The 26545-nt window shown below is 43.6% G+C and overlaps 1 protein-coding gene across 1 annotated transcript in view; it reads right to left on the bottom strand.

The window, feature by feature from the left end:
* Positions 1-352: 352 nt before the first annotated feature.
* The window catches only part of Wars2 (tryptophanyl tRNA synthetase 2, mitochondrial), a 52848-nt gene continuing 26655 nt past the window's right edge, over positions 353-26545 (bottom strand). The window contains exons 2-6 of the mRNA XM_042692317.1: positions 24529-24786; positions 13352-13432; positions 11387-11472; positions 3995-4113; positions 353-1676 (exon numbers count right to left, since the gene is read on the bottom strand). Coding sequence (XP_042548251.1) covers positions 1228-1676; positions 3995-4113; positions 11387-11472; positions 13352-13432; positions 24529-24786 — 993 coding nt within the window. The 3' untranslated portion in view covers positions 353-1227. The remainder of the gene's footprint in view (positions 1677-3994; positions 4114-11386; positions 11473-13351; positions 13433-24528; positions 24787-26545) is intronic.

Here is a 26545-nt window from a genome sequence, read left to right as displayed (position 1 = left end):
CAGGAGGCTGAGATCTAATGATCACAGTTCAAATCAGCCCAGGCAGGAAACCATCAAAAAGCCAGAACTAAAGCTGTGGTCCTAATTGGTAGAGCTAGCCTTGAGTGAAAAAGCTAAGGGACAGTGCTCAGGTCCTGAGTTCAAGCTCCAGTACCAACACATAACAAATAAGTAAATAAAAACCAGAAAGAAAGAAAAGAAAGAAAGAGAGAAAGAGAGAAAGAGAGAAAGAAAGAAAGAAAGAAAGAAAGAAAGAAAGAAAGAAAGAAAGAAAGAAAGAAAGAAAGAAAGAAAGAAAGAAAGAAAGAAAGAAAGAGAGAAAGAAAAAAAGCAAAAGCAAATTCTTTCCTAGATACATTTCAGGAGGTTATCGAGAGAAGTTGAGCTAACTGTAAAACCAAACAAACAAAAAAAGTGCTTGTTACACTCAGCATTCGGGGGCTCTTGGACTGTACAATAAGTATATGAAGTTGAAATTGTTCTGTGCTTTCAGAAGATGAACCTCGCCTGTACGTCTGAATTAAAGAACACAAGTATTTCCTGCAACCATCAGGGTTCCAAGAGGCCACTCCCAGCAAACACGTGGAGCAGGAGTGGAGGCACACTTTGTACCAAGCAGCCCACTGCTGTGAGGAACATGCACCCAATCAACAGGCATTCCGAGAATAAGCCTGACTCCCTCACCCTTTGTCCCCTTCATCGCCCTCCATCTTCCTCCCCAGAAGCTGGGATGACAGGCAGGCACCACCATACAGGGGCTTGAACTCAAAAGTGTCAAACCTGCTCAGCTCACTTGTGTACAGCTGGTGCTCGACCACTTGAGCCAGGCCTCCAGCCTGGCTTTGTGCTGGTTAATTAGAACTAAGACTCTCTCTGGGACTTTTCTGCCCAAGCTGGCTTTACACTTTGATCCCCTCAGATCCCAGCCTCCTGAGTAACTAGGATGATGAATGCGAGCCATCAATGACCATCGGTGACATTCATGAAGCGAATGCCTGCTAGCAGTTGGCGTGTAGGCACCCACACCCCGCACCACCGCCCAGTCCCACCAGCGTGGATCGCTGTGCACCCTCGTGTGCTGCCAGCAGTTGGGAGATCCACACCTTCTTTCACTGGGTCATTATTCTATTTCAAGGCTACAAAACAATATTCCTCAAAGGAAGCTAAGAATCAACTGTATAAATTTCCCCACATCATAATTCTGTCTGGAGGGTGACTGCCTGTGTCCTAGCGCATGCCCAGCCGCTTCTTCACCTCCTGGCACACTGGGTATGCTAACTCTTTAGCTTTGGCAGCCCCGGCTGTTAAAACCTTCTGTAAATAGTCCGGGTCTGCTTTCAGTTTCTCGATCTCCCTCTTCACTGGGGCGAACTTCTCAATCACGGCCTCCGCCACCTGCAGCTTGTAGTGGGCCGTGTCCAGGCCTGTGCTCCGGCTGACCACCTCCTCCACCGGGAGCCCGCTCACCGCCGCATGGATGGCCACCAGGTTGGAGACACCCGCTCGGCCCACAGGGTCATAGGTGACTTCTGATGTGAAGTCTGTCACCGCCTTGCGGAACTTCTGCACTATCTCCTCCGGGCTGTCTGTTATTCTGACCGTGGCCAGTTTGTCGGGGTCGGATTTGGACATTTTAGACGAAGGATCACGAAGAGATTTCACTTTCTTCATGGAGGCTGAGTGGAAACAGCAATGCGCACACACACGCCAAAACAAACAAGTCACCATGAGTATTATTGTGTGTAAACATATGCTAGTACTGGGGCTTGAACTCAAGGCCTGGGTGCTGTCCCTTAGCTTTATCAAAAAAGCTCAAGGCTGGCTTTCCACCATTTGAGCCACGGCTCCACTTTCAGCTTTTTGCTGGCTAATTGGAGATAAGACTTTTCAGCCCCAGCTGGCTTCAAACCCTGATTCTCAGATCTCAGCTTCCTGAGTAGCTAGGATGACAGGCGTGAACCACCAGTAGCCAGCCTATCACTTCCCTTTCATTTTATCTGGATTAAGATCCAGTAATCCCCACGCAAGCCTTTTCTTTTTCTTTTTTCTTTTTAATTTTTTATTGTGAAAATACCATACAGAGAGGTTACAATTACATGGGAAGGCTTTCACTATATTTGATGTCAGTATAACATGTGGAGGAGATGGGGACAAACAAGTCGTTTAAGGATTCAGGTGGACCTGTTGCAACAATGAGAAGTACAAAATGTCATGTCAAGACCAGCTTTACAATGTCGGTGTGGGGGTGGGGGAGGGGGGGGGTATGATTGGGTCGGGGGGGGGGGGGGGGGGGGAGGAGGGAGGCTGGGAAGGGAGGTGAAGGGTAAACAAAGGAGGAGGCTGCAATGCTTGGTAAGAAATGTATGTATTATCCTGCCCATGTAATTGTAACCCCTCTGTACAGTATGTTCTCAAATAAAATAAAATAAAATTTAAAAAAAAACAAAAACAAAAACAACAATTACATGGGAAGGGTAATGAGTACATTTCTTATCAAGCATAGTTGCCTCCTCCTTTGTTTCCCCTTCCCATCTCCTCTCTGCCCCCACCAGCCTTTTCTTTTTATCATGAGTATTCAGAAATGCAAGTTACACTGGTTTTGACCTCAGAAGGGGTCATAAGCCAGCTCTGCCACCAGCTAGGCACTCAACTGACACAAAGCCAAGTTTGCCAACCAAGTGCCACAGGCCCACGCCTGTGATCCTAACTACTCGGGAGGAGAGTCCAGGCAACCCAGGCAAAAATGTTCATGAGTTCCCCATCTCCACAGAAAAATCTGAGTGTGGTGGTGTGTACCTGTCATACCAGCCATGTGAGAAGCACAAATGGGAAGATCACACAGTCCAGGTCAGGCTGGGCAAAAATTGAAACCCAATCTCAAAATTAGCCAGAGCAAAGAAAGGGTTGGAGAGGTGTAGAGCAAGTTGTAGGGCAAGCAGGAAGCCCTAGGATTAAACCCCAGAATCCCCTCCTGTTCAAGCCCACAGAACCCACAGTGAGCCTTGACAAGACTTAATTTCCTTAGGGAAATATAGGAGAAAGATATTTTCCTTATAGTAAAAAAAAAAAAAAAAAAAAAAAAAAAATACAAGGGGCTCACACCTGTAATCCTAACTACTCAGGAGGCTGAGATCTGAGGATGGCAGTTTGAAGCCAGCCCAGGCAGGAAAGAAAGTCCATAAGACTCTTATCTCCAATAAACTACCCAAAAAAGGCTGGAAGTGGCACTGTGCACAAGTGGCAGAGTGCCAGCCTTGAGCCAAAGATGCTCAGGTACAGTGCCCGGGCCCTGAGTGCAAGCCCAGTACACACACACAAATATATATATATATACACATATATATATAGATAGATACAGATATAGATATAAATTTAACATCTGTAAAATAAGAAAAGTTATTTGTTGTGCCAATGTATTGTTATAAAATACTTCCATTATAACTTGAAATTCTTTAGTTTCTCCCATGTTTTTCAAATATTTTAGATATCTTTTCCAAAATAATCTAATATGCAATCCCAGTCCTGAAGGACAGAGAAAAAAAAAGGATTTTACAACATATTCTTGCTAGGCACTGGTGGCTCACGCCTGTAATTCTAGCTACTCAGGAGGCTGAGATCTGAGGATCGCGGTTCAAAGCCAGCCGGGGCAGGAAAGTCTATGAGACTCTTATCTCCAATTAACCACCAGAAAACCAGAAGTGGCGCTGTGGCTCAAGCAGTAGAGCACTTGCCTTGAGCTGAAGAGTGCAGGGACAGCGCCTAAGCCCAGAGTTCAAGCCCCATGACGGACAAAAAAAACCCAAAACAAACAAATATATTCTGCAGCCTGTCCAAGTTCCGTTCCACAGAGGCTCCAATGCTCACCTTGCTAACCAGTCATCCCAGTGCCCGCCCCGCCCACCCATTGTGTCCCCTGACCAGTCATCCCAGTGCCTGGTCCACCTGTTGTTTCTCCTGATGAGCCACCCCAGTGCACAGTCCATTTCTTACTTACTTAGAATAGATTGGGGCACTGGAAAGAACTCCCCATACTTCTTGTTGAAACCCCGTGCGAGGTCCTGGACTAGTTCCATGTGCTGGACTTGGTCCTCTCCGACAGGGACGTGCGTGGACCTTTAATAAAAGACAGACCCACAGATTCAGTCAGGAAGGCAAGTCGTTAGCGGGGATCCGTAGTGCAAGTGCCTGTATTTCTTGTTTTCTTCACTGTTGATGCTCAGTGAATGTGTGTCAGGTATGGAGGGGAGGGGACGTGGCGAGCCTAGTCTTTATCATCTTTATCCCTGCATCAGACATCCCAAGACCCTGCTTGTCTCCGGGCTGCAGGGTTTTCCCCAGAGGGAGAATGCAGCCATCGTGGCAGTGTGACCTGGCCTGGCCTGGCCGGGAGGGGAGGCCCTCCTAGCACTCACTCTGCACACAACAGGGCTGTCCCACCACTCGCCCTCAGTCAGTCAGAGTGCAAAAGGACAGCCCTAGCCAGATGCTTTGAGTCGCCCTACTCCACTGTGCAAACCCAACACTTGTGGAAAAGCTCTCCAGGCTGGAGTTTTTCCCTCTCATCGCATGGCAAGTGATTCAAGATCTTTCGGGACTAGGCATCTTTGCTTGCAAGTACATTGCAATGGCAGGATAATCAATCTGCTGCAGGGAGCTTAAATGAGAGATAGCTCTCTAAGTGTAACACAGCCAAATCTCAAAGAGGAAAAGCAACTTGCAACACAACGTGTAGAGCCCACGGACACGGATGTCAACTGGAAAAGCACACATGCACATATTACCTATTGTTTATAGATGCATAGATTTGCAGTTATAAATATAAAAGCATCCCAAAGGCTGGGTGCTGTACAGAGAAACTGCCTGCTATGTGCAAGTTAGGCTCAGTGTCAAATCCCTACCACTGCAAATGGAATAAAAGAAAACAAGAACAAAAATAACAGCCAGGTGCCCTGGCTCACACCTATAATCCTAGCTGCTTGGGAGGCTGAGATTGGAAGAATTGAGGTTTGAGGCCAACCTAGGCAAAAAGTGAAGGAGACCCCCATTTGAACTAATGAAAAGCTGGGCACAGTGGCACATGCCTGTCATTCCAGCTATGTGGGAATTACAAATAGCAGGATTGTTGTGCAGCTCAGATGGAGAGGAGGGAGCAAAACCCTATTTGAAAAAAATAACAAAAGCAAAAAGGGATGGAGGCGTGGCTCAAGTGGTAGAGTGCCTACCTAGAAAACACAGGTCCTGGGATCAAACCTCAATGCTGAAAAAGAAATATTGAAAGCATTTCCCCAAATGCGTGATTACAATTATGACTCCTTCTAAAATAGGAGGAAAGGAAATAAATAGCTCTGAAGAAAGAAACAAAGGAGATCTGAATTTGATCTATAACATTCTATTTCATTAAAAAAAATGAAGATTTGGCTGAGCTCAAGGACATGTGTCTCCTAGTCCAGCTATGAGGGGGAAATACAAAGGCTGGGCACAGCAGTGCCATAGACACAGGGAGGCACAAGGAAGAGAATCACAGTCCAGGCATTAGCCTAGAACTCTACCTCAAAACCCACCAATGCAAAAAGGGGCTGGAGGCATGGCTCAAGTGGAAGAACGCCAGACTTGAGTGAACAAGCTAAGGAACAGAAAACCCAGACCCTGAGTTCAAGCTCTAGTATAGGAAGAAAAAAGATCCTATGAAAGACCTTGGTGTAAGATATGTGCGGCTTTTTCTCCTGTAAGATTATTTTCCTTTTTGATTGCTGTCTAGCCCAATAAAACAGAAAAATGTCAATGTATAATCAATCCCAGGGCTGGTCCAGACCCGACAGCAGTGCTGAGCTGGGACCAGAATACACCTGAGACCAATACTAACTCACACAGTACATCAGGTGATCCCCAAACATAAGGCTGTATTGCAGGAATTCTGGAGCTTGAACTCAGCTGGTCCCTAAGCTTTTCTGTTCAAGGCTGGTGCTCTACCACTTGAGCCACAGCACCACTTCCAGCTTTTTTGGTATATAACTGGAGATAAGAGTCTCATGGACTTTCCTGCCCGGGCTGGCTTCAAACCTCGATCCTCAGATCTCAGCCTTCTGCATGGCTAGGATTACAGATGTGAGCCACTCTGATGACTCTTTCTAAAAATTATTAGTTCCAAACAACTTTTCACGTTTTCCTACGGGCATATAATCTGCTTTGACTACATTCTCCCACCATTGCCTCCCTGTCCTCATCTCTCTCCCTGACCTTGATCTTCCTTTTCTCCCATCTTTCTGTTTAAATCTAGATTCCATGTAGGTGAGAAAAACACACGCCGTTTATCTTTTATTATTTCGCATAATACGATGATCTCCATTTCCATCCATTTTCCTGTACAAAACAATCTCATTCTTCCTTTTCTTAATGCTATGAAGTTTAAGTAGTTGTACAAAGGGTCGAGTTTCAATTCAGCACGTCAGGTTCCGAGTACAATGCATCTTGATCCTGTTCTCCATTCCCTCCCCCTCCCCAGCCCAATCTCATTTTTCTTTATAGCTGAGTAATACTCCCTCACATAGACAGATCACATTTCTCCACTTCCATCTCTAGGTCACTGTGGCCAGGGCCACGTAGCTAGGGGTATGTGGGTGTCTCTTTTCTTACTGACTTGGATTCCTTTGGGCATGCGCCCAGGAGTGGTAGAGCAGAACCACAGGAACGCTCTTAAGGAAGACGGAGTCAGAGCGAAATACAAAGACCAAGACTGGGGACTGACAGTGTCCCTCCCTTCTCCTAAGGCCAGTACCTCAGTGGAGAAAACTCTAAGACAACCATAAGGGCCAACCACAGAGCCCAGAATGGCAAGCTGGCTCAGTGCCCAGAAAACGTGAGAACACCCCCTTTTTCAAGCCCCCCACACCACCTCCTTGCCCTGAGCAGAGGGGCACCAGGCTCAGCATCGCCTGCTCCTTTGTCAGCTTCTCATCCCGGGCTGGACTTGGCTGCGGCCGGGTAATGTCACTGAGGCTGATGTACAGAAGTCGCCTGGACTCCCCAAACCAAATTAGCCAGCAGGGCAGCTTAAAAAGCAGTTACAGTAGCCCAAAGGAAATCACCACGGACTGCAACGAACACAGAGAAAACAATTACCATAATCAATACACTTTAAGCACATCAAAATGAATATTTCCACATGTCAAAATAGTTCCAGATTCACCAGGCGACCGAGAGAAACAGAAAACACATTGGGGTTTGCACAATGGCGCAGAATACATTTTTGCCTTCTGTCCATTCTTGCTGCTGCTTCCTTTTTCTTTTCTTCTTCTTTTTCTCCTTCTCCTTCTCCTTCCTCTTCTTCTTCCTCTTCTTCTTCTTCTTCTTCTTCTTCTTCTTCTTCTTCTTCTTCTTCTTCTTCTTCTTCTTCTTCTTCTTCTTCTTCTTCTTCTTCTTCTTCTTCCTCTTCTTCTTCCTCCTCCTCCTCCTCCTCCTCTCCTCCTCCTCCTCTTCCTCCTCTTCCTCCTCCCCCCCCTCTTTCCCCCCCTCTCCTCCTCCTCCTCTTTCATCTTCTTCGTCTTCTTCTTCGTCTTCTTCTTCTTCTTACAGTTCTGGGGAATGGATTCTTTTCTTTCTTTAAAGGATTAGAACATGTTAATTTTTTGCACCTGTGCTGTTGTTCCACGTGGCTGTGTGCATCTGACTTCAGTTTGTTTGTTTCGGGTCTTTGCTCCCTCTGTGTCCCCCCTCCTTGCCCCCCTCCTTTCACCTCCTATAATTTATCCTGGCCTTTAACTTTTCAGCCACGGAGTTTACACTTGCCATTAATTCAGCCCGTCTTTGATCCACTCACTTGCGGGGCTGATTCTCTGCACGCCTCCAGCCCCCCTCCTCCGGCTCCTCCCGCTCCTCCTTTCCTTTGGATAATTTAGTGCTGCTCTGTGAAAATTTATGCCCTGCATAATGATAGCCATATTAATACAGCCACCCTTTCCCCCTTTTCTTTCTTTCTTTCTTTTTCTTTTTTTTGCCTCTTACCCTGGCCGTGCTTTCTTCAACACAACATAAAACAAGTCTTTCATAATTTTGATTGTTATAACTTCTGTCACATAATAATGCCTCTGATCTTCTTCTTTAGTGGCTAAACCATTTTTCTTTTTTCATGCAATTCCTCCTTGCAGCCATTCCTTGGGACTCACTCCACCCCTCCGGCAGGATTAGTGTCCAGATAAAGAACCAGAACCTCCTGGCAGATTTGTCTCTTTTTTCTTTTTCTCCCTCCTTCCCTCTCTTCTCTCCTTTCCCTCTCTTTCCCCCCCTCCTCTCCTCTTCCCACCCTCCAAATTCTTTGGCTATGTTTTTAAATTTTCATTCTATTGTGTGGGAAAGGGGCTTGGCACTGTCTATACAAAAAAGGATGCGTTCTCCTATCTCTGGCAGTTACTGGATATGCTATGCCTGCCTGCCTGCCTTCCTTCCTTCCTTCCTTCCTTCCTTCCTTCCTTCCTTCCTTCCCTTCTCTATTCTCTCCTCTTCTCTTCCTTCCCTCTTCTGTTCTTTCCCTTCCTTCCTTCCTTTCTTCCTCCGTCCCTCCCTCTCTCCCTTCCTTCCTTCCTTCTTTCCTTCCTTCCTTCCTCCTTCTTCCCTTTCCTTTCTTCCTCCTTCCTCCCTCCCTTCCTCTCTTCTTCCTTCCCTCCTTTCCTCCCTCCCTCCCTTCTTTCCTTTCTCCCATTTGTGCCCCCCAGTACAGGACTTGAACTCTGGGCCTGAGTGCTGTCCTTTAGCTTTTTCTGCTCAAGGCTGGTGCTGTATCACTTGAGCCACACCTGTAATTCCAGCTTCCTTTTGGTGAGTAATCAGAGATAGGAGCCTCCCAGACTTTCTCATCCAGGTTAGATCTCAGATCTCAAGTTAGATCTTAGATCTCAGATCTCAGCCCCCTGAGTAGCTAGGATTATAAGCATGATGTAAGATTACAGGCTGTGCCTAGCTAGGAAAATCATTCGAATCTATTTTTCTGAACAAACCAAAACACCAGGATGCAGATGAAGACAGGTGAGACCCTCCCTCAATTCTCCTCTTTTTAGAAGAAGAGAATGTTCTTTTAATAACCAGATCAGTAAAAGTTAAGTGTGCGAGCTGAGAAGGTGCCTTGGTGGTAGAGTGCTTGCCTAGCATGCATGAAGCCCTGGGTTCAATTCCTCAGTATCACATACGCAGAAAAAGCCGCAAGTAGCACTGTGGCTCAAGTGGTAGAGTGCTAGCATTGAGCAAAAGAAGCTCATGGACAGTGCCAAGGCCCTGAGTTCAAGCCCCAGGACTAGCCAAAAACAACAACAACAAAAACAGTTAAGTGCTCCTAAGGTAGGCTGGGAGTTAACTGATAACTGAGATCTCCATGGCTAGAAGCATGCCATGTTTTTATGTGATGTCGAAGGGGCAGGCAGACAGACAAGAAGCCATCAGGATACTCTTAAGGTTTACCTTCCATGTCTGAAATACTTATGGTTTTTGTATAAGATAAAAGGATTTTTAAAACCTCAGGCTCAGCTTTAAAAAGGGCAGCACATAAAACAGGTTTTGCGATCCTAAGAAGCTGTTTTTGCCAATATCAGCATTTTAAAAGCTTCCTTTCATATCTTAAATTTTTTTAAGTGAGTTTATCCCAGGTGATATCAATTAATATATAAATTGCTTAATACCCTCTCCCCTGAGTTAGAATGTATATGTTCACATTATAGACAAAGAGAATGATAGTATCTTTTAGCATTCTGCCAATTTATCCAGTTTTAATTTCTGAAGTTTTATTTACTTGGGGATCAACTGTGATATAAAAATAAAAACGTTAAGTAGAAAATTTCAGAAATAAACAATTGTAACAGTTTAATGTCAGTGGTATTCTATAATTCCCTCCCTGACCCGCCCCCTACCTGTCCTGGCCAGTCCAGGAATCACCCCTCTGCCTGGCATTTGCATGTTGTACACAAAACCAACCGGTTCTTCACTTGGTAGTGGTCTGAGTTATCAGATAGACAGGTGTGTGGCTATTCTACTTAATAATGGCCCCAAAGCTTGCATGGAGTGATGCTGGAAATTCTCACATGCCACAGAGGAGCATTCTGCAACAACAACAACAACAACAACATGTGAAAGTTTTCCATCTTAAGAAACGGAAAAAAAAACCTCATGAGTTGCTAAGCTCTACAGTAAAAACCAATCTTCTATCTGAGAAATTATGCAGAAGGAAAAAGCACTTTGTGTAAGTTTTGCTGTTGTGATTTAAAGTGGTGGTACTGGTGTCCCACGCCTGTCATCCTAGCTACTCAAGAGACTGAGATCTGAGGATCACAAGTCAAAGCAAGATCAGGCAGGAAAATCCGTAAGATTATTATCTCCAATTAACCACCAAAAAGCCAGAAGTGGTAGAGCACCAGCCTTGAGCAAAGGAGCTAGACAACTTCCCAACCCTGAGTTTAAGCCCTAGAACTGGTGCATATGTGTGTGCACGTGAACGCACGCGCGTACACACACACAGTAGGGTTTGAAAAAGAAAATCAGACACAATAATCAACATTATCAATCACATGATTAACCACAAACAGGTAACATTTCCCAGTCACCATGCTGTGTGCATCATATTTCATTTTTAATCTTCTAATAACCCTTGTACTGAATAATGAGTCATATTTTACAGGTTAAAAAAAGTCAACATTCTTTATGGAATCTTTCTACCCTACTTCTCTAGGAACATATTATGATATTTTTGTCTTGCTACTTATTAGAGAAAAGCAATCTAGACTTCCCAAGAGAAGTAGAAAGTGTATTTAGACATATTAAATATTATCAAGATTCCAGCACTTAAGTGAACACAAGACACCCTATGCATACCTATGCTCAGAAGCTCAGCAGCCTCTCCTCGGGATGATTCCTTCACAAGGGTCTAAGGACTTTGGAGTCCTGTTTTGAAGGTACCAGATAACATCTCCAAGCTATTGGACTTAGAGGTAAAGAGCTCTAGCTCACCTGGGGAAGAATCAGAGCCCAGCACTGGGAGAAAGGGGTGGGAAAGTACTCGTGGAGAATCCATGAGCTCTCCAGCCATAGGAATAAATGGAGGTAAAGTACTGCAAATTATCAAATTGATTTTTCTCAGTTCAGCTTCTTAGAAAAAATTCTCAGGAAGCTGAGATCCAGAGGATAATGGTTTGGAGCCAGTCCAGACAAAAAAGTCTATGAGATTCTATCTCCAAAATAACCAGTAAAATGTTGGGCAAAAGCCATGGCTCAAGTAGTAGAGGATCAGCTAAACAGGAAAGTTCGGCATAACTGAGGCCCTGAGTTCAAATCCTGGTACTGGAAGGCAAACAAACAAGCAGCCCCACATAAAAAACATGTTATGAGCCTGGGTAGGCTCTCCCCTTACCTGTAGGACAGAATGTCTGCAGCCTGGAGCACTGGGTAGGTTAGCAGACCCATCGTTCCTTCCTGCTGCTGCTTGGCACTCTTAGTCTATGGGAGTTGAGAAGAGGGGGAAGACCTGATTTGAACCTAATTATATGAGTCAAGACATTTTATTTTTACTTATTCATTTTTTTATTTTTTTAGTCCTGGGTCTTGAACTCTGGGCCTGGGCGCTGACCCTTAACTTTTTTCACTCAAAGCCAATACTCTGCCACTTGAGTTACAACTCCATTTCTACCTTTTTGCTGGTTAATGGGAGATAAGAGTCTCATAGACTTTTCTGCAGAGCTGGCTTTGAACGGTGATCCTCAGATCTCAGTCTCCTGAGTAGCTAGGATTATGGGTATGAGCCAGCTGCCTTTATCTTGTTGATTTAATTTGTATTTGGTGTTGGAGACTGAGCCTAGGGCCTCCCTCATAACTCATAGTAAGCACGTATTATATACCACCCAGCTACACTCCAGGCCACTATTGGTTCTTTATTTCGTTAAAGACAAAGACATGTACCAGGCTTCAAAGTCAGATACATTTTGGGTTTTATAAATAAGATCAGAAATGATCATGAAATTAAATCTCCAGAAGTAGGGTAAATTAGCATGCCCTGCTGCAGTGTCCCTGATAAGGTTTCCTTGCATCACTTGGGAAAAATCATGAGCTTTTAACTTAGAAACCAGAAAAGAGGAAAACAACTCAATTTTGTGGAGTCATGGTGATTTATGTGTGTAATCCTAGCTACCCAGGAGGCTGAGACCTTGGGTTGAGGTTTGAAGCCAGCCTGGACAGGAAAGTCATCCATGAGACTCTTATCTCCAATTGACCACCGAAAAGCTGGAAATGAGGATATGGCTCAAGTAGGAGAGTGCCAGTCTTGAGTGGAAAAGTGAATGAGAAGGCAAGGTTCAATTAAAAAAAAAGGAATGCAATCACATGATTGGAACTGGAAATCCTCATGTTAAGTGAAAGAAGCCAAGTTTACAAGGACAAAGATCATATGATTTCTCTTATAGGTAAAATCTAGACCTAAAACCTACATATATGTATATGATGCATGCATGCATACACACACACACACACACACACACACACACACACCCAACATGATTGTAACTGTGAGACTGGGAAGAAAATGGGGAAGCGTGAGGGGAAAAAGAACTACGGGGAAGGGGAGGGGGGATAGCTGAAATTCATTGAGTCTGTGTATGCAGTTGGTTTAATGAAACTTTCAGAAACCTGTAGAAAAATAGTGGGGTTGCCAGAATGGGGAAAGAGGAAGTAACAGAGGGGTTAATTTGCTCCGAGTACAATGTATGCATGTGTGAAATACCACACTGAACCCTCGCTGTACAATTAATATATAGTCATGAAAACATCTGCTACTTTCTGCAGGGCCTGTGAAGGCTTTGAAGGCCAACAGGAGTGGAAATCAATAGCCCTGAAAACAGCCTCAAAAGAGGTTTGAAAATGAAATGAGTGTTGACGTCGGTGGGGGCTGCTGACCTTCGAGTTATCCAATTGCAGGAAGAAATGGAAGTAAAGTACTGCAAATTATCCAATTTATCTTTCTCAGTTCAACTTCTTAGAAGAGGGACAGCCTTAATTTTTTTTTCTCCCTGTGGGTTTGAATAGTTGCCTGAGCTCAACTTGTTTAAATGTTAAATTTAAGATGTTGTCTCTTTTGCCAGTTTGTTGGAAGGCCTAGTCATTCAGAAATGGTGCTCCTTTTTGTCAATTACCATGTGGTAAGTTCAAAATCATGATCAAGCCTAGCCAACACAGAAGAAAATGAGTGGGAGTTGTAGGTCAGGAGGCATCTTGATGAGCCCTTTCTCTTTCCATTTAATACCCTGAGCAGAGAGATAAAAGATGCCAATGGCAGGTACCAGACAGGGAGGATTCTGGTTATCAAAAACACTGTGTGGGCCTCTACCTTCCACTGGTGTAAATGTTGTAATCGAGGCAGTCTGACCATGCAGGTTAGGATCCAACTTAATTGCGTGTGCTCAGACACCTGTGGGAATAAAAGATCATTAGCAAAGATGACTCATATTTTCTAAGAGACAGCAAATATTATCTTAAATGATTGAAAATACCTCCAGATTTTTAAAAAAAGGTACAAGGGGCTAGGTTGTTATTCAGGATGCATTCAGGGCCTTGGGTGAAGAAGAAATAATAAAAGCCAACTGATACAAATACACACAGAGTTGATTTTTTTGGTATCATGATGGGGCTTGAACTCAGGACTTATTACTCTCAGTTCTCTTGTTCAAGGCTGGCATTCTACAACTTGAGCCACACCAACAGGCCAGTATTTTGCTAGTTAACTAGAGTCTCATGAACTTTCTGCTCAGGTCAGTTTCAAATTTTGATCTTCCAGGTCTCAGCCTCCTTGAGTGGCTAGTAGCTATTACAGACGTGAGCCACTAGCACCAGCAAATGTAATGTTCTAAGTCCTCCTCATTAACATCCTGAGCTAAGAGTGACCAGAGCCTTCAACATCTTTACTGATAAAGTTTCTTCCTGTCCTGCACTCCCATTCCAGCCCCCACACCTTCCCTGCCTGTTTCCTCACTCAGGTACTGGGCTTAAACTCAGGGCCTAAGTTTTGTGCTTAAGGCTGGTGCTATACCACTTGAATCACACTTGGAGTTTCAGGTTTTTTGCTAGTTAATTGGAGATAGGAGTCTCACGAACTTTTCTGCTTTTCTGCCAGGGCTGACTTTCAACCCTGATCCTCAGATCTCAGCTTCCTGAGTGGATAGAATTAATAGGCATGAGCCAGAGCCTAACTCTCTCTCTCTCTCTCTCTCTCTCTCATGTGCACACACAGGTCTCAAGTGCTTTCTGAATCACTTAAACAGCTATAATATCTTACATGTGAGCAGTAGAAAAAGGCACTGAACATCATAAAGCTTAAATTCTCTGCATTAAGAATGATCTAGAAATTAGGAATCATTTTATCTTCCGACCATCCAAAGGGTAATTTTATAGTTGCTAGTTCCTTCTCTTCCTCCATCTCCTTTCTTTTCCTCTTACCCCCTACTTTCCCCCTCATTCCCCCTTCTCCTTTCTTTTCCTTTCCTTCTTCCCTCTTCCTCCTTTTCTCTTTTCCTCCCTCTTTCTCTTATCCTCTAAAGAAGAGGTCCAGTCAACAAGCTTCCCTCAATTTGCTTTCGTGTGAATCAAATCTAATCAAGTAACCAAACTTGGTAAAATTGGGAATAATCTTGGGCCCAGGCCACATTCTAACTGATGACCTAAATTTCAGTCCTCTGCATCCCACTCTGAGCCCTGGGGTTCCCAGCCCTTCATCAGCTGTGGCTTCTTTGTGTCCATATGATTCCCTTAAAACGCAGAGACGGTTGCCAACTCCACAGAGTGGCCCCAAATGTGTTTTTTGTGGGTTTTGCAAAAGGAACATAAAGGAATGGAGCTGAACCAACCCAAGCCTATTTTGCTAGCAAAGAATTGCCATCTGGTGTGAGATTCTCTCTCTCTCTCTCTCTCTCTCTCTTTCTCTCTCTCTCCCTCTCCCCTTTTTCTCCCTCAAGTTAGAGAAAGGGAAGAGTTGTTTTTCATGCATTTGACAAGGAATCACTTTTAATGCCTTGCAAGTCACCGGGTCAAATCTCCCATCTTTTGTTCAAGATGTATTTGGTTTCATTGAAGACAACGGATTTGACAATACTGTACAAGAAAATTGCCTATTTCTGCTATCCATAAACAGTTATCAGACACAAACAAGTCACCCGGGACATGAGCAAGGGGATTAGAGTTGCTTTCAATTATGAGGCAAAATCCATTCCCAGTAGAATGAATACAGAGCTGGGTTTGGGCATGAAGAAGTGTGAAAGAATGCTTCTTCTTCTTTCCTGAGTTGGAGGAATGGAATGAAAACACAGAACGACCACGGACATGTGGAAAGAGACAAGACACCTCCCTCTCGAAACTCTGCTGCAAATGCTTGGCTTTGGTGCTACGCAAAAGCTAGCTCCATGTCGCCATAACTCAAGCATTTCCCTTGGAGTAGCTTTTTGTTTGGACATGTGAAATGAAACCTCATATTCGGCCCAGATACTCCTGGTGTTTCCAGATTAGAAAGCATCAAATTAATTCAAATTATCATCATATGGGGAAAGTAGGTAGTGGGTCAAAGACAATTGATCTCCCCCCACCCCACAATTCATCTTTAATAATTCCATAAGAAAGGTACTATTTCAGGATTTCTCTTCATATTCTTGACAAGTACATAGAAGGATTGAGACTTCTGGAAGAAAGAGCAAGTGTTAGACATGCCGGGCGCCAGCAGCTCACATCCATCATCCTAGCTACTCAGGAACCTGAGATCTGAGGATCGAGATTTGAAGCCAGCCTGGGCAGTAAAAGTGCATGAGATAATTACCTATGATTAACCAGCAAAGAGCCAGAGTGGAGGTGTAGCTCAAGTGGTAGAGCACCAGCCTGGACTGAAAAAGTGAAGGGGCAGTGCCCAGGTCCTGTGTTCAAGCCCAAGTACTGCCACAAAACATGCTAGATATTTAAAAATAATATTTTCCTATGTCGTGAAATTACAGACAAAACAAGCATTGGAAACAGAAGGGAGGTGACAACCAGCTGCCCACTACCCTCCACAAACAGCTTGGTGGTGGCGGTAAGCAGAAAGGAGCTAGTAATGAGTGAAGACGTGTGTTGCTTTGTTTGCTTGGGGTTTAAACTCAGGGACTGGGCACTGTCCATGAGCTCTTGTGCTTAAGGCTCCATTTCTGGCCTAGATGTGTTCCTCCTTACTGAAGTTTTCTCTGTCTTGTTTGTTCCAGTAGAGCACAATCTGGGACACCACACGCCCTCAGAAAGTGTTTGATAAGGGAGGAACTCTGACAAAGGCTGCATGCAGAAAGAGACAGGTAGAACTGGCAACTGACCCCGACCGACCAAAGCAATTTCAAGTGATTGGAACAGAAGCTAAATTTACAAAGAGACGAAGAGCCAGACTTGGAGGCAGGATATGAAGCCAAACAGACAACGGGCTAAGCAGAGTGGTATCTTGGGATGGAGGTTGGTAGGATCTGAATGCTAGTTCTGCCACTTATTAGCTAAGGAACCCAGAGTAAATGACTTAACCTTTCTGTGTCTCAGATTTCAAGCAATACGATGAGATTAACCACAGTGCTGAGCATGGTACCTAACACACAGTAAACAGTCAGTACTTACTGACACTTTTAAGGAATACTTTTAACTCTTTTGTTTTGAAGTAATTGTAGATTCACCTATAACTGTAAGAAATAACACTGGGAATTCGTACATCCTTCATTCTGTTTCCCCCTTGTCAATGTCTTGCGTAACCACATACTACAGTTTAATATTATAACCAGGATATTATTCTGCATCTCATATTTCAATTTCTCCAGTTTTGCATGCACTCATTATGCAGAAATGTTTGGCTTTGTGCAGTTTAGTCACATGTGTAAAACATTTGTTTTTTAAGAATAGAGATGGGATAACGGGAAGGGGCTATAGAGTGAAAAAAGTTTAAGGTAGGCTTAGTGCCACAGGCACTAAGCAGGAGAAGAATCACTGACTATAGAGCAGAATGGAAAACTCAGTGTTCAATATTCCTGAAGGAAGAACAGGAATGCACCCCACACAGGAAAGAGAAGAGATGACTGAGCCAGGCACTGGTGGCTCACACCTGTAATCCTAGCTAGTCAGGAGTCTAAGATAGGGAGGATCGAGACTCACTTCTAGCCTGGGAAGAAATGCCTTCAAGAGTGCATCTCCAATTGATCAGCAGAATGCTGGATGGGAGGAATGGCACAAGTGGTTGAGTACCAACTGTGAGCAAGAAAGCTAAGAATGGCCCTGAGTTCGAGCCCTGACATTGGTGTACCCACACAAAACAAAAATGGGGTAAGAAACATACCACATAGAGCTTTTGGGTTTGACAAGGGGTCCACAAAGCTGGTGTTCTGTGGATATCTTAGCGACACCAGTTGGTACTGCCCAGGACCCCCAATATTTACCTTACTACACCAAAGCCCAGGCCACACCATCCTGTCCAACCTGGATTTTCCCATGTGCTTTACCACCTGTTCATATGCTTCATGTTTTTGCTCTTTAATGATGAGTGCAAAATACGAGTATATGTAGATATAAAGCACAAGTTAGGTTGATTCATATCAAACCCAAGGGTTTGGTTGCCTAGGGTTAGCCTAGGGTCAGAGGAAATGGAAGCAAGGAAGATAAAGGAGAGATAAAGGCTCTAGGCAATGCCAAGGATTAAGCCATCTTCACCTGCAGTTTCTTTCTTTCTTTTTTTTTTTAAAATAAGGAAGTTGAAGCAAATATGACAAGATATTCACATATTCATCCTTGGCGTTGGGAACACGAATGTGTATTATGTCATTACCTGTATTATTTTTTCCAAAAAAGATTTTTAATTCAAAAAAGGAGTCCAGGCAACTGTGATTCCAAGATACATAGCTGCTAGCCATGCGGCCCACGGAGACCGGTTCAATGAATGGCTGGATTGAATCTCTAAGGTACTTGCAATGTCTTCTAGGACCTCACTATTGCCAGCACCCACACTATCTTCCCAGAAATCAGGTCCTGTAAGCTTTAGTTAAGACACTGGGAAGGCTCTTCAGACTTACAAGTTTCCCTTTATTGCTTCCGCTAGGAAACGAGCAATTTCATGCTGAGTTATTTTTATTAGGATCATATCATCCCCATGACAAATCCTTTAACAAGAACCTTGTTTGGGGATCTGATTTTAATTAAAAGAGATTCTGTATCAATGATACACTCTCACTCTCCTGGACTGGCTTGTCTCCTATCAAGGCGTGTAGGCCAGTGAATGTCTGCCTGGACACAACTAGAGTTCCCTAAAGTCTTTATCCAATGCTTCCAAAGTCGAGCTAGCTCCAGACTTTTAAGTTACCTCCACCTGAGTTCTATAGCTTACATGAGGTGTCAGGGTCTGCATTCTTTGTTACTTATACCGATATACCCATCAGCTTTTGTTAAGCCATACTGGGTAACAAATAGCCCAAGATGTAAGTGGTTGAAGGAACCTGTTTCTTTTCTAGTCACACTCCATATTAATCTACAGATTAGCTTTCCCTTGTATTTACCTATCTTTTCATTCCAGCACCCAAAATGAAGAAGTAGCCCCCTTTCTGGTGTACTCCATTTTCATGACAAAGGAAAAAGCACAAGAGCACTGAAACAAACATGGAATGGCCTTTTAAATATTATTCACATTGATATAAAAAATAAAGTAGATACAAAAATGATAAGGACCTGAATTTGGCACGACAGAAACCATTGAATTACCAGTCAGTGGCTCACACCTGTAATCCTAGCTACTCAGGAAGCTGAGATGTGAGGATTATGGTTTGAAGCCAGCTCAAGCAGGAAAATCTGTGAGACTCTCAGCTCTAATTAACTACCAAAAAGCCAGGAGAAGGAGTGTGTCTCAAGCAGTAAAACACTAGCCTCAAGGAAAAAAAGCAAAGCTCAGGGACAGTGCCCCAGACCTGAGTTCAAACCTCAGAGTTGGCACAAAAAGCAAGCAAGCAAGCAAGCAGTGAATCATTGCAGTAGACACCAAGAGAGAAAGAAAACAAAGGAACTACAAAGCATTCAAAAGACAAATAACTAAATGGCAGCATAGGTCTGTCCCTATCTACCAATCCTAATCTTGAATGTAAATGACTCAATTCTCCAATCAAAAGACAGAATGGCTGAATGGATTTAAAAATAAAAAAATGTAAATGACTCATTCTCTAATCAAAAGACAGAATGGCTGAATGGATTTAAAAATAAAAATAAAAAGTAAGATCCAACTATATACTGCCAACAGGAGACCCACATTGGCTTTAAGGATTCATCCAGCCTGAAAGTGGAAAAATCAGAAGCTGTTCCATGCAAAGGGTAGCTCAAAAGAGCAGGCAGGGTGTACTTCTCAGACAATAACTTTCAATGTCATCAGGGCCCTTGCTTCCCGTTGGCTAAGGGAGTCTGTGGGTCATCCTCATATTGGTGGGAGGGGTGCCCTGTCAGTCACCTGGCACAGGGGACACTCCTACACGGTGCAGGTCAGCAACTCTGGCCCAGGGACTGTTTCTCAAAATGGTGCTTACATTTCACAAAGGCAGTCAAATTACAAACAGAAGGAGAAGGAAGAAGGGGAACAGAATAAAGGTTTAAGAAGAAAGAGAAGGGAAGTTTTTTTTTTTTTAAATGGGAGAAGAAATCTGGGTATCAATGGCTCACCCCTGTAATCCTATCTATTCAGAAGAATGAGATCTGAGGATCACAGTTAGAAGCCAAAAAAGTCCATGAGACTCTTACGTCCAACTAGCCCGCAGAAAGCTGGAAGTGGAGGTGTGGTTCAAGTGGTAGAGCACCAGCCTTGAGCAAAAGTAGCTGAGATCCTAAGGCTCTGAACTCAAGCTCAAGTACCAAAACATACACACAAAAAAAATCATGCCAAAGAAACAATACATATTATTTATAGCCATATCATCTGTAATAAAGATTTAAACACATATGTAGGAATGATAAATATCAAATAGATACAGAGGTTATACCCTTTGGAGAACAGAGAGTAGAGTGGAAATTGAGTGAGCAATACAGAAAGTTTCTATTATATTTGTTATGTTTTATTTCCATTTTTTAAAAAAACATAAGAAAGTACTGCCAAAAGGTTAGCATTTCAAAAGTCAGTCATCCATCTTCATACTTTTCTGAGTGGTTGCAATATTCCTTAAAAAGCCTCACCCTGCCTTTGCAAAAAAAAAAAAAAAAAAAGGAAAGAAATAAGAAACTCTCCTGAAAATATTTTATTATTGAGGATAAAAAGAAGTAGTATCTTAAACCTACTATTTGTCTTCTAATCCTACTTTACCCTTATATAAATCCTTTATAATGTCAAGGAACATGTGGGAGGAGGAGGAATATATATATATATATAGTGGGGTACAATGAACTTACTATTTTGCCAAATATGGCATATCATTTTATTTAAATAAAATGGGAATTTATGTTCCTCTTTGTAAGACCAGATGCTGGTGCCTCATGCCTGTAATCCTAGCTACTCAGGAAGGAGGCTGGGATCTGAGGATTGAGGTTTGAAGCCAGCCCAGGGCTGATAAATCCATGAGACTCTTATCTCCAATCAACCAGCAAAAGCCAGACATGAAGCTGTGTCTCATGTGGTAAAGCACCAGCACTCAGACACATGCATGCACACACACACACATCCATACTCAAGTATGTTTCCAAAAGTACCAGGATAAAGGAAGGCAAAAGAGACTTCTGATTTTAAACCTTGTTTTCACACCTCTAAGAAAGGGACAAGGGGATCCAGGCTTTTGTTGGTGCACTGTGAACCAAGATTCATATGGTCAGTTCCTCTGGCCTTTATTCAGAAACACATTCCCCTAGGGTCCTCTTTTATTTATTATCATTGATTTCAGTTTCCTGGGCAACAAAACAAAACTCTGATCAGAGAGCAAGTCCTCATCCCAAAACTGCAGATTCCATTCTGCTCCCTTGACTTCCCCTGGCCCGCTCTGGACCTCTTGCAATTCCACGTCTGACGCTTTAAACTGTCCTCGCTTTCCTGGCCTCGGCAGAGAGCCAGTGCTGAAGGCTGTGTATCCCCCTCTACTTCCCATCTGCAGGGCGATTAGGTTGCAGGGAAAGCAACAAGGGAAGATGCGGGGACCTGGGCCTCAGAGACATCTCTGGGTCTCACGCCTAATCTGCACTTAGGCGCTCTGGAAATAAAAGACCATTGACTTTGGCACTCAGATGAAAACCTATGCCAAATACACACACAGGGGTACTCTCTCTCACACACGTGTATGCATGTACACACATACACACACACACACATACACACACACCTTTCAGAAGCAAGGAGCTGGAAAATTCCCCACATATGGCAAACATATTTTCAAGGAAGCACCATGTCTACAGACCAGTGGGAGAGAAAGAAAAAGAAAATAATAAGGAAAAAAAAACACTTCCATTGCTCCAAACCGCCGAGAAAGAATGTAAAAGATTGGAGATGAAAATTATTGGTAAAAATCAGTGTCAGGAGATAGCTAAATTCTTTTTCCCTACTTCAACTCATTCCTAGGAGTTGGTTTTTTTTTTTTTCCTGATGTACAATGATAACTCATGGGAAAACTATCTTCATACTTTAGCAGAAGGACATATTTATAAAAAGAATAGTTTTCTCTAGCTGACAATTTCAAAAATTCTTAATTTTACTTCTTTTGCTGTCTGTTTGGTTTTTGTTTGTTTTTGTGCTGGTACTGTAGTTGGGTCCTCACATTCCACTTGGCTTTCTTTCTCACAGCTGGAGCTCTACCATTTCAGCTACATGTCCACTTGTGGGATTTTGGTGGTTAATTAGAGATAATCTCTCTGACTTTTTCCTCTCAGGATGGCTTCAAACCAAGATCCTCAGATCTCAGCCTCCTGAGTAGTTAGGATGAGAGTCCTGAGCCGGGCGAAATGATCTGTCCTGTAAGTTAATAATAGATTTATCAAACTTTGTCAAAATAAAACTAGAAGATGTTTCTCAGCAAAGAGGCAAAGAGTAATTGGTAAGAGCAAATCAAATCATGTGATCATAAAAAAAAATTAATGCTGAGTCTCAAGAGTTTCACCAAATAGTGAAAGAAACACTGGCCTGAGCCCTCCAGGGCCTCATAGTTGAGGCTTTCCAAGGCCTAAGCTAAACTGAGGTTGGACTTTTTACCAGAGGGCAAAAACCAGGTGCTGATGTAGATTTCATCTAAGAGGACTGTGATGGGGAAAGGCACCTGAGCCACCACCCTGTGAAAGGAGGAATGGAGTGAATGGTAACAGGATGGTCCAGGCAAGAGAGAATGAGGGCACTGAGCATGCTCCAGCTCCCATTGCCCTGAGGCAGCAGCTCTTGAGCCAACAGCATGAGAAGGGTGAGCAGGTAGGAGGAGAATTAAGTCTCTTACCCCAAAGGCAGCAAAAGTGGTGCTGGGGGGTAGGATGGAGTGAATGAACAGATGGACAGATGGCTTTTCACCTATCCTAAGTAGCTAAAATTATAGGTATGGGCCATTAGTACCCAGCTTGAAGATATGTGTGTGTGTGTGTGTGTGTGTGTGTGTGTGTGTGTGTGTGTGTGTGTGTGTGTGTGTGTGTGTTGTTCTTTTTTCTTTGTGGCATTGAGGCCTTACACATACTCATAAATACTCCACCACTGAACTACACTTCCAGCTCAATTGTATATTTTTGTTTGTTTATTTGTGTGCTTTTGTGCCAGCACTGGGTCTTGAACTCAAGGTCTGGGCACTATTCCTCCCTTAGCTTTTCACTCAAAGCTGGTGCTCTACCAGCTTTACTTCCTGCTTTTTGCTGTTTAATTGGAGATAAAAGTCTTAGGGACTTTCTTGCCCAAGCTGGCTTCAATCTCAGCCTCCTAGGTAGCTAAAATTACAGGCGTAGCTACCAGTGCCAGCCTACTATATATGTTTTGATTCTGTGTGAATCATTATGTTAAGTTCTGTAGGTATCAAAACATTTATTAATATCATCATGAAAGTTTATGACCAAAGAAACATCATTAATTGGTTGGATTTTTGCTGTAGGTTAAAGCATACAACAAAGGCATGGCCATGTCAGAATTTTTATCTTCTTTGCCTTGTCTCTGTGCCAGGCTATCTGCTAATCAAGGAATAGACCAATGTATCCATAGTGAAGCTAAGACTCAACTATCCTGGCTTTGTTCTGAGCCTTTCTTGGCTTGGAAATATGACACTGGGATTTTGTCTTCCAATTTCCCATCTTGTTTTATCAAGTCTTCTCAAAAGCTATTATATAAAGAATGAACAATGGGAATTATTCGGTAGGCCTTCCAAATGCAGGAGCCAAGAAAGCAACAATGGAATTACACAAAACCACTGGTAAGAAAATGTGATCCTTGCTCTCTGGGAGATGACTCAATAGTACGAACTCGTCTGTTCGCATGTAATCCAGCAGAGAAAAACAAGTCCCAGGCCAGAATTATTGATGAGATATGACTTTTTTGGTAAATGAGAGACTACAAATCTACCTCATGGGAGAGAAGTTGAAAAATAGGATTGAAATATAGGGACACTTAAGGATAAGAATATAGGCAAAACAGCTGGGCGCCAGTGGCTCACACCTGTAACCCTAGCTACACAGGAGGCTGAAATCTGAGGATCACAGTTCAAAGCCAGCCTGGACAGGAACGTCTGTGAGACTCTTATCTCCAATTAACCCCCAAAAGGCTAGAAGGGGAGCTGTGGCTTAAGTGGCAGAGTGCTAGCCCCAGGACACATGGACACACACACACACACACACACACACACACACACACACACACACATACACACACACACACACACACACACACACACAGAATAAAGGCAAAACATTAAACTAAAGCAGTTGTATTTGACCAAGTCATTCTTGGAAAAAAAAAAAAAATATATATATATATATATATAATATCACCAGCGGAGCTTTAGGAACTATTAAAATCTTTGCCCAAATACTCTGAAAATAAAAGTATTCTCAGTTGTAATCTAGACCTAGTGATACCAACATAGCACCCCATGATTTCATCATAGATTTTGAGTTTATAATTTGTTATACAGGAAGTGGAACTGTGACTTAAGTAGGGGAGCACTAGCCCTGACCAAAAGAAACTCAGGGACAAGTGCCTAAGCCCCGAGTTCAAGCCCCAGGGCTGGCACAAAACTAACAAACAAACAAAAATATCAAATAGTTATTTGTACATAGTGGTTTCAATTCGGCATGTCAGGTTATGAATACAGTGCATCTTAATCCACGTGGCCTCTTCAATTGTTCTCCCCCTCCCTCCCAACCCTGGTTCCATTTTCACACCCCTACCCTTCCTCCCTCCATTCCTCTGTCCCCTCCCTTCCCCTTGACCTTCCTCCTGCCCAACACGCGTTTCAGCTCCTCAGCATTCGTTTTGTTCAACGACCAGCTAGTTTGTTCAAAGGAGTCACACATTCTCTGAATTACGGGAAAAGAACAGTGGTTGTAATGGGAGAATCTGACCTGAGACTGCTGGAAAAGAATGCTTTTCTCAGGGTTGATGCCACAGGCAAGAAGGGCTGCGGTCATGTCCAGGACACTCTGCCGGAGGACGACAGGGTCCTGGGGGACGGTGATGGAGTGCAGGTCGACGATGCTGTACAACACCGATTCATACTGGTCCTGTAGCTTCACCCAGCTTTCAATAGCACCCAGGTAATTTCCCAGGTGAGGAATTCCTGTCGGCTGAATGCCCGAAAAGACTCGCTTTACGCTGTCATTCTGGAAGGAAGAAAAACAAACATGTCGGTCTTTGAGGCAGGGCCCATGATTCTCCTCTCCCGTGGAGCTCTCTAGAGTAGCTAGTTCTATTCCTGTAAACTGTACTCTTTTAGCCAGCCATCATCACACACGTTTGTTTTGTGCTTACTCTGTGCCAAGCCAGGCGCTGTGCCCGGGCCTGACACGTGTTACCCGATTTTATCCTCACAAAACCCACTATGGGAGGCACACTCCGCATCTCCTCGGTCTTAATCCATTATTTCTCATGGTCACACAGCCAGGCCATGGTGGGGGATTTGAACTCGAGTAGCAGGGTGCTTGCCTGGTTAAGCTCAGGGCAGTGAGTTCAAACCCCAGGATCGCCAAAACAAACAACGAGATGAAGTTGAGAGGAGAAGAGCAGGTGATCAGGGTACAGAGTAGGGAGAGAACAAGATGGGGAAGAATTCATCAACAGGTGTTATGTCATCATCTCATAGCCACCTTCTGGTGTGTTTCTGCACACTGGGTGACTATTGAGAATAAGAAGGTGCACCTCAAAAAGCTGTAACAAAAGGAGTGTGATGGGGGCTGGGAAGGTGGCTCAGTGGTAGAGCGCTTGCCTTGCATGCATGAGGCCCTGGGTTCCATTCCTCAGCACCACATAAGCAGAAAAAGCCGGAAGTGGCGCTGTGGCTCAAGTGGTAGAGCACTAGCCTTGAGCTGAAGTGCTGAGGGACAGCACCCAGGCCCAGAGTTCAGGCCCCACAACTGACCAAAAAAAAAAAAAAGTGTGATGGCCTTCACATGAGGAAATGGATAAATGCTTGAGGAGACTGACATGCTCTATCCACTTGGAGGGTTTTTTTTTTTTTTTTGCTGGTTAATTGGAAATCACAGTCTCTGAGATTTCTCTGTCCTGACTTTGCAATTGGTAAGAGCAAATCAAATCATGAGATCATAAAAAAATTAAGGGTAAGCAGTTACAATAGCTTTACAGAACGGTGAAAGAAATCTCCATCCTCACAGCTCAGCTAAGGTTTGGATTTTTTGCATACAGAATGAAGCAGGCGTTCACTTTCCCTACATGATATCTGAGGACTGCTTCCTTCTGTTGCTCTGACGTGCTGTCTCTGCGCTCACAGAACCCGGCGAGAAGAAGCTGGAAAGAATCTTATCTGTTGTTGTTGTTGTTCGGTCTGAGACTGGGACTTGAACTTGGTGCCCCATGCATTTGCTCACTGTCTTAGCACTCTACCAACAGAGACATGCATCCAACCCCTAAAAGGTTGGTTATTTCTTTTTTCTTTCTTCCTTTTTTTTTTTAAGGTCTGAGACTAGGACTCAAACTTGGAAAGTGTATTATAATTTGCTTTAATTTGTGTGTGTGTGTGTGTGTGTGTGTGTGTGTGTGTGTGTGTGAGTTCAAGCTCCAGAGCTTGAACTCAGGGCCTGAGTATATACTATATCTGAACTTCTAAGATCAAAGCCAGCATACTAGCACTTGCACCACAGCACCACTTCCTGGTCTTTTCCTATTAGCCCAATTGTGTATGTATCCTTACCTGTGCTAGTGTCACATTGTTTTGTAAATGAACGTCAGGACCAGACAGATCAAGTCAATCCATCTTTATGTGTGTGCTGGTGCTGGTGCTTGAGCTCAGGCCTCCCACAGGCACTTTGCCTTTTCACTGAAGACTGGCACTCTGCCATGGATCCACACTCCACTTCTGGTTTTTTGCTGGCTAATTGGGCATAACTGTCTCTTGGATTTGTTTGT

Source organism: Dipodomys spectabilis, unplaced genomic scaffold (genome assembly GCF_019054845.1).
Source record: "Dipodomys spectabilis isolate Male_0828 unplaced genomic scaffold, ASM1905484v1 ptg000148l, whole genome shotgun sequence".
Classification (NCBI taxonomy): domain Eukaryota; kingdom Metazoa; phylum Chordata; class Mammalia; order Rodentia; family Heteromyidae; genus Dipodomys; species Dipodomys spectabilis.
This window is presented reverse-complemented; position numbering and strand designations above follow the sequence as displayed.